Source organism: Lycium ferocissimum, chromosome 8, assembly GCF_029784015.1.
Source record: "Lycium ferocissimum isolate CSIRO_LF1 chromosome 8, AGI_CSIRO_Lferr_CH_V1, whole genome shotgun sequence".
NCBI lineage: Eukaryota > Viridiplantae > Streptophyta > Magnoliopsida > Solanales > Solanaceae > Lycium > Lycium ferocissimum.
Window position 1 is genome coordinate 50039291 of NC_081349.1, and position 8501 is coordinate 50047791.

Here is an 8501-nt window from a genome sequence, read left to right on the forward strand (position 1 = left end):
TGTTTTTTGAGTATTTCATTATTTTAGTTATCATGAGGTCATTAGGTCATTATTATTTTTGTTAAATAGTAAAAATAATACATAAGAAGTCTATTAAACTTTTGTTTTATTCTTTTTACCAAAATAACCTATAAATCTATATTAAGAATAGGTTGCGACTTCAATTTTAGAAATTTCTTCATTTATTAGAAATTTTAAGTAAAAATAATAAAATATTCCGAAAACATTTAGTTGCGCTGTGAAATACAAATAAAAGTAGTCCAAATCTAAATTCAATTTGGTCACATTAAAATTAATGGCAGAAGGCATGTGCTTGTTCTGTTAGTTGGTATAGTTCGTCATACTATGCTTATCCCAAAAAAGGACGAAGACTTGTATCCTCTTCAACTGATTTTAGAAAAACTTATAAAGAGTAGGTCTTTTTTCTTAAAAGAAATAAGTGGAATATTATTAATATAAAACATCAAGAAACAGTAAACCTAGATCCAGCGACAGGAAATTCCAAGGGGAAAGAGAAGGTTGAAGACACCACCTGGGTCAATTTGTTTCAACGGAATCGAGCAGCTGAAAATGGACTGGCACTGACCTATATCCCTCCTCAAATCATTGAAGGAGAAATTGTAGTTCAACTTGAGAAAGCAGAGGTTGACAAGGAAACATTGAAGTGGAAATGTGCCCTAATCGCATATTTGATAGGGGAGAGACCTGGATATAATGCTATGCAACGATTTGTGATGCAAACTTGGAATACCATTGCTGAACCCACCATATATATGCACGAGGATGGATACTTCATTATCAAATTTCAGACTATGAAGGATATGCAGGAGGTATTATATTCAGGCCCCTACTCACTCAACTATAAGCCCATAATACTGAAACCTTGGACTACTACTTTTGATTTCACGGAGGAGTTTCCTACTGAAGTGCCTTTGTGGGTGAAATTCCCTAAACTGCCTCTGAATTGTTGGGGTGGTAACTCTTTGAGCAGGATAGCTAGTTCAATAGGAACCCCTATATATATATATATATATATATATATATATATATATATATATATATATATATATGCTAGAATGCTCATTGAGATAAATATATATATATATATATATCAAAGTAATGGATCCTGATGGCAGAACCTTTCCTCAAGCTGTGACTTATGATTGGAAGCCACTCTTTTGTGGAAAATGCCAAACTCTAGGCCATGCTTGTCCGCCTGATCATAGAAATGAGCAGCGGAAGGGCCAACCTCAAGGTAAAGGCAGGAGGAAAACTACTGACGCCCCCAAGAAATTGATCCCTACATGGATCTCTAAAGGACCAATTGTGTTATATCCCGCATTTTCAAAGCATGAGCGTGACACGTGCTTCCTCAAAAAAAAAAAAAATTGAATTGACAATCATGTTGTTGCTACATAATTTAAACTAAAGTTGATAGTGTTGTATCCCGTATTTTTGAACGTCGATTATTTTAAGCTGAGGTGGGGCCCACACATCGAGATTTTTTTTGGAACATTGAAAAGTCATATGAATCACATATGTGAAGTTAAACACAACTCACTTCTTTTTTTTGGGCCAAATCAAATAGAAGCCCTCCAAACGAATATTTTTAAGAAAATGTTTTCGGTGACCCGACTTCGAGGGGCAAAAATGGTATTATAAGTTTGGAATTTTGGAAAAATATCAAGAAATATAAGTTGTAGATAATTGAATTAGCTTTCCAACCATAGGTCGTGGGATCCAAGGTGAACGGACAAGGAGATATGAACGTTTTAACTTTTCAAAAGGTCGTTTGGCTAGGCCCAACTCGGCCCAACCGGGTTAGGCCCATGACCCATGTTATATAAGTGATATTTTAGCACTTCCTCCTCATTTTCAGACCTTTGATTTTCGTGGAGATAGAGAGAAAAAAAGCCTTGGAGAAGAAAATTAATTTTGACCAAAATCCGAGCCCCGAATCCCGAAGCCCATGAAGGGAAAAGTTTTTTTTGCGTTTTTTTTGAGTTAAAAATCAACCAAGGAAGAGGGTGATAACGTGGTGGCTGAATTCTTAAGGTATGGATAAGGCTCCTTTTCATTGCTAACAAGTTTATTTAAAGTTTTAACGGATTAGAACGCACTTTGGAAAAATAGCGATATAAATTCGTCCGTTGGTATTGTGATGTAAAGGAAAGAATTTGGTTAAGTTGGCATGAGAATCTATTGTTAAGTTGTTGTAGGAAATTATATGATTTTATTCTAGTTTTATGTAATTATGAAAATGAATTGCTAAGGTGCAAATTATGGTTGTCGCTAATGAATTTGGGAGATGAAAACGTGTTATGAATATTTATGTCGAAGAATGGAGGTTTCGGATGAATTATGGCTTTGGTGGAATTTTTGTATATTTAGCAAATAATTTGTAAGAGGACATGAAATACTTCCGAATTGTGTTGGAATGATCTTGATTAGCAAAAGAATATGAAAACATTGATATTGGTTTGGAAATGCGAAGTTAGATTGGAAGTTGATATGTTATATAGAAAAGAGGACAATATTTTGCGTTTCAATTCGATCGCCGATGTTATTGGTATTGTTGTTGGTTGGGTTGTTGATATTTGGAGCCGAGTTAAGTCTCGGGATGTTATATGTATAGGAGATGACCCCAACTTTCGTAGACAAGTATTGGTTAAGATTGAATTCTTAAAGCTTTATGATTAATATTTGGTAAATGTGACCAATTGTAGATTTTGGAGGAAACGGAATTTGAATTTGGAGAGGCGTGAAAGGAATGAAAAGGTATGTAAATATTTTACTTTCGTGTATTTCTTTTGGATGTCCTAATATATTAGGTTATGACACAAGCCTCGGGGGAAACTCAATATCCTAGAAATCCGAGCCTAATTTTCATTTTTTCATTCAATGTAATTGAATTAGTATTATGTCTTGATAGAAAAATAGTTTAAACATCCGTAATTTTCACAAACGGAATCGGATTGCCCCGAAACTCTCATAATTCGTAAAGCTCAATGTACGTAATTTACGTATATTGAACCCGAGGTGGGCCCACAATACTCAGACCTTTTGTATTGCTCCATTTGACTTATTTTGTTCAATAATTAAAGGAAACTTTTGGGCGTTGTCCCGACTACCAAAATAAAAGTAACTCTCATTATGTTCTATAATATACTTTGTTGTGTAACAACGTTACTAATATAATTATTGCTTTGGTTTTCCAAAATGGCTTCGAAAAACGCGTTTGTGGTTCACTAATGGTTTTTAAAGAACTAGTTTTGTACAAAGAAACATAAAATTGGATTTTTTTTTTTTAAAAACTCCGACGGGGGTGGAGATTTTAATATTTAGACTTTCTAAAACCACTCCGAAGCGGGGTGCGATTCCAAGGGGCCCGAGTGTGCTATGGCCTCATTTGTGTCAGCGAGCTATGCCTCAAAGGAATCGACCGAGTGTGCTATGGCCTCGGCGTACGTCCGGGCGCTATATCCCTCCCCAAATCATCCGAGTGTGCTATTTTTCAAAACCTTCCGAAGCAGGGGTGCGAGGCTTTATTATTTTATTTCATTTACTACTTATGTTTACATTATCATTACTAATATGCCCGGGGAGGCCGTGATTATTATTATGCAACGCAATGCCCGAATGCAAACTTATTATTATGCCGAAGCGCATGCCGGAAGGGCCATATATATATGCACGAGGATGGATACCGTTGTGATACTATATTTAGATTGTGCATTCTAGAATTGTGTACTCGTACTTATATCGTGTACTTAAAGAACGTGTGTTAACTCGCATTATTTACTTAAGGATTGTTCTAAGACCCCATGTGTACATTTATGTTTCCTCCGGGGCCGAGGAGTCACAGTAATGAGCTTGATTGTGATTTCTTCTCTTCTAAATTAAGCTATGGTTATTATTTGTTATCGTTTACATACTCGGTACATATTCCTAGTTCAATAGGAACCCGTTTCATGCCACGTGTGCACACCTAGAAAGAGGGTGTCCTATGCTAGAATTGGCGAGCTCCATCTCGATCGGAGTATTACCGAGTTAAGTACTTTTGTTACGATATTTCAACATGTTAGAGACTTTGGTTGTCCCGTGGATAGTGCGTCGGGAAGTGCGAATAATTTGTAAATGTTAAAAGAGTATGTATTTTCGATGATTTTGGTTGGGAAAAGCACGTAGTTGATTGAAAAGTTTTCTTAATCATACAAGATAGTGATCTCTATTTGAAAAAGTTCCATGTTTTAAAAAAGTTTCGTAAATGACAGGTTTTAGTAACGCGAACGTTTAAGGGTTCGCTCGACTCTGAGGAGAGTCGGGTGCCCATCACACCCTAGTAAGGTCGGGGTGTGACAAATTGCTCCTGGGCCTGCTGCTGTAGCACCTTTACCAGAGAAAGCACCGCATGATAAGATGCCTGATTTGGAAGGGACTGGGAATCAACACGACATAGCACCAGATCCTCTCAATAACTCAAGTGTGCAAACTAAAACTACTGCAAAAGAAACTGAGGGGACAGTAGCTACTGCAAATGGACAATACTCAACTACTATGTTCAACTTAGAAAATTTTCCTGTGTTGAGCTCCAATACTGTCAAAAACAAGGGTGCTAGAGGTCAAAGTGAGAGATCGGGGCAACATATTGACCCTCCAGATAGAGGGAAAACAACTGATTCTAAATGAAATGGCTTATGTGGAACATTAGAGGAGTGAATAAGAAGCATAAACAAAAGGAACTAAGGAAGATGCTTCAAATAAAGAGGATTAAATTTGTAGGTTTGATAGAGACTAGAGTAAAACAACACAAGGCCAAAGGGGTACTAGCTAATGTTGTACCTGGTTGGGGGCACCTAAATAATTACCAATCTGCTGCTAATGGTAGAATATGGATTTTGTGGGACACCAACATATATCAAGTTCACATGATTAGAGAGGAAGATCAGCTGATACACTGCCAGGTGAAAGGGGTGCTAGATGATTTTGACTGTTTGGTAACAGTCATATATGGCTTCAATACTGGTGAACTTCGAAAAACCTTGTGGCTTTCACTGAGGGATATTGCACAAGGTATCTCCACCCCATGGGTGCTAGCTGGTGATTTTAATGCTTTGCTGTATCCACATGATAGATTATTGGGCAATCCAGTGCAATATGCTGAAATAAAAGACTTCTCAGGATGTATGAATGATCTGCTCCTTAATGAACTTAATTGGAGAGGAGACTATTATACGTGGTGCAACAAACAACATGGGGATGATAGGATCTATAGCAGGCTCGATAGGGCATTTGGGAATATGGAGTGGATGATGAAATGGGGCCATGTAACTGTTGAATATGAACTGCCTAGCATATCTGATCACTCACCAATGGTCATAACCCTACAAACCTCACAGAGTAGTATTAAAGTTCCTTTCAGATTTTTTAATGTTTGGGGGGAGCATAACCAATTTGTTGATATTGTTGAGGATGTATGGCATAAGAGGGTTGCAAGTAACAAGATGAGCAACATATGGGCAAAATTGAAAACATTGAAACCGAGATTGAAACATCTTAACAAGGGGGAGTTTAAAAACATCACACAGAAACTGGAAAAGGCAAGGTTTAATTTAGCATACATCCAAAGGAAGCTCCAGGTTCAATACTCATATGAACTACAGGATCAGGAAAAGTTAGTATTACAAGAGATGGAGAATTGGTCTATGATAGAGGAGAACATTATGAGACAAAAGTCAAGAGCTAGATGGATTAAATTGGGAGATGCCAACACTAAGTACTTTTCAGCAGTCCTTAAGGAAAGGACACAAAGAAAGATGATCACTGAACTTACGTCTATCAGTGGAGTTCGACTAGTAGATCAGGCAACTATTAAAGAGGAAATCATTGGTTTTTACAAGAACCTCATGGGGACATCTGATGCATCCTTACCAGCTATCAACAAAGGAGTAATGAAGAGAGGTCCAAGCCTTAACCAAAATCAGAGAATGGCGTTGATTGCAGAGGTTACTGATAAGGAAATTCTGGACAATTTAAATGCTATAGGGGATGACAAAGCCCCAGGGATAGATGGCTACAACTCAGTCTTCTTTAAGAAGACATGGTCTATTATTAGAACAAGTCACGGGCGGTTAAAGAGTTTTTCTGTGTCCGGTAAAATGTATAGACCTATTAACTGCACAGTTGTTACCCTTGTCCCTAAGAATTCAAAACCAGCTACAATAAAGGAATACAGGCCAATAGCTTGCTGTTCAGTTCTGTACAAACTCATTGGCAAGATTTTAGCTAATCGACTACAAATGGTGATGCCTAGTATTATCTGTGAAGCACAGGGTGTTTTATCCCTGGCAGGAAAATAGGGGACAACATTATTCTGGCTCATGAGTTGATAAAAGATTATAAAAGGAAAGCTATATCTCCAAGGTGTATGATTAAAATTGATCTCCAAAAAGCCTACGACTCTTTGGAATGGATATATTTGAAGCAAGTTATGACTGAAATTAGGTTTCCCAAGCAATTCATTGGATGGACTATGGAGTGTGTGCAAACAATGAGCTATAGCTTTCTCATAAATGGTGAGCCAACTAAGCCATTTGAAGCAGCCAAGGGACTTAGACAGGGGGATCCCATGTCCCCCTTTCTGTTCGCCATAGGAATAGAGTATCTCAGTAGACAACTTTATGGCCTACCTGAAGTCAAGTCATTTCATTTTCACCCTAGATGTGCTAAACTCAACATTAGCCATCTATGCTTTGCGGATGGCTTACTTCTATTTGTCAGGGGTGATGCAAAATCTGTCATTACTTTACACCAGTGTTTCACTGAGTTTTCTCAGAGTTCAGGACTGCAAGCCAATCTTGACAAAAGTGTTGTCTATTTTGGTAGAGTGACGACAATGGAACAGAACAAGATATTGCAACACCTGGGATATAGTTATGGGGAACTTCCATTTAAGTACCTAGGAGTACCACTTGCAACTAAGAAGATCTCTTTACTCCAATGGCAGCCCCTCGTGGACAAGATCACTTCTAGAATCTCATCATGGACTGCAAAGCACCTATCATATGCAGGCAGGGCTCAACTAATCCAGTCAGTTCTCTTTGGGATTCAATCATACTGGGTTCAACTCTTCTCCATTCCAGCCAAGATCCTATACCTTCATCGATGCTCGGCAGAGCTTCTTACGGTCGTGGACCGGATCCATCACCAAAAGAACCGGTAGCATGGGAGTCTGTGTGTACTCCAAAATGTACGGGTGGGCTTAATCTCACTAATGTTGTTTTGTGGAATAAGGCAGCCTTAACTAAGACATTTTGGGACATAGCTCACAAACAGGATAAGCTATAGATTTGATGGGTTCATATCTACTATGTCAAAGATCAGTTGATAGATGATATCCAAAGCAAACAGGCATGCTGGTTACTAAGGAAGATTTTTTAGTGTAAAGATAGGGTTCATCAACTGCAGAACATCAGTAGTGGGAAAAGCTTGATACGACAGATATATTATCAGCTAATGCCTCCTCTACCTAGAGTTCCATGGAAAGCTATTATGTATAAGAATGCAGCAAGACCTAAAGCAAGATTCACTACCTGGTTGCTCATGCTAGGAAGGATGACAACCTCTGATAGATTGGTGAAATGGGGAGTTCAAGTAGATCCGGAGTGTGGATTATGCCATCAGCATGCTGAGTCTAAGGAGCACTTATATGTGCACTGTGAATATACTAGGAATATATGGAGTAAAATGGAGCACTGGATGGGATTGCTGCCCTGCACATTTGCAACTTGGGAGCAGCACATTACATGGATGATTGCAAACTCAAAGGGAAACTCTCAACGTGCAGAAGCTTTCAGAATGATTTACTCTGAGACTGTGTATGGCATATGGATGGAACGAAATGGACGAATATTTGAGAAAAGGAGCCGGGAATGGAATATTGTTGTAAAAGAGATTGCCTATGTCACCTGCGTTCGAGCCCCAACCAGAATTAGCCCCCTAGTACTTAGTTTCAAATTTTAGCTTCTGTATGTTGTTGCTCAAGAGTTATTTAGAACGGCAAGCTGTGTGTAGCTATGCCTAGCTTTGTAAGGACTCACTTTGGTGATTAATATAAAAACTTAGTTACCAAAAAAAAATCAAGAAAATACATAGGTCTCTTTAGTTTTTACTATAGATTCAAGAAAGATTCATAAAGATAGAGATCTCTTTAATTACCTCCTAATTTGGTGTTGCAATAAAGATTAGAGAAGAGAAGATTGAGAAAATAGATCCGAAAATATTTTCTCGTTCCGTCTCAAAAGAAGATTAATGATATTTTCCACCATTGGCTGGCATTATTGCTGATCAATGGCATCACTGCTCAAGATTACCATGAAACTCTAAATCAAGTCATGCTACCTTGCAACATGTGTGAGGTGGAATAGAAATAATGAGAACTTGCATAAAGTATGCATTGAAGTGTTAGCTTCGAATAAGAATGCATAAAGTATGCATTGAAG

General features: G+C 37.9%; 1 protein-coding gene across 1 annotated transcript; it reads left to right on the forward strand.

Annotated features, from left to right (window-relative positions):
* The first annotated feature begins 7515 nt into the window (after positions 1-7515).
* LOC132066453 (uncharacterized) lies at positions 7516-8022 on the forward strand. The gene has a single exon (XM_059459762.1). The coding sequence runs from the start codon at positions 7516-7518 to the stop codon at positions 8020-8022; it is 507 nt and encodes a 168-aa protein (XP_059315745.1).
* The last annotated feature ends 479 nt before the right edge of the window (positions 8023-8501 follow it).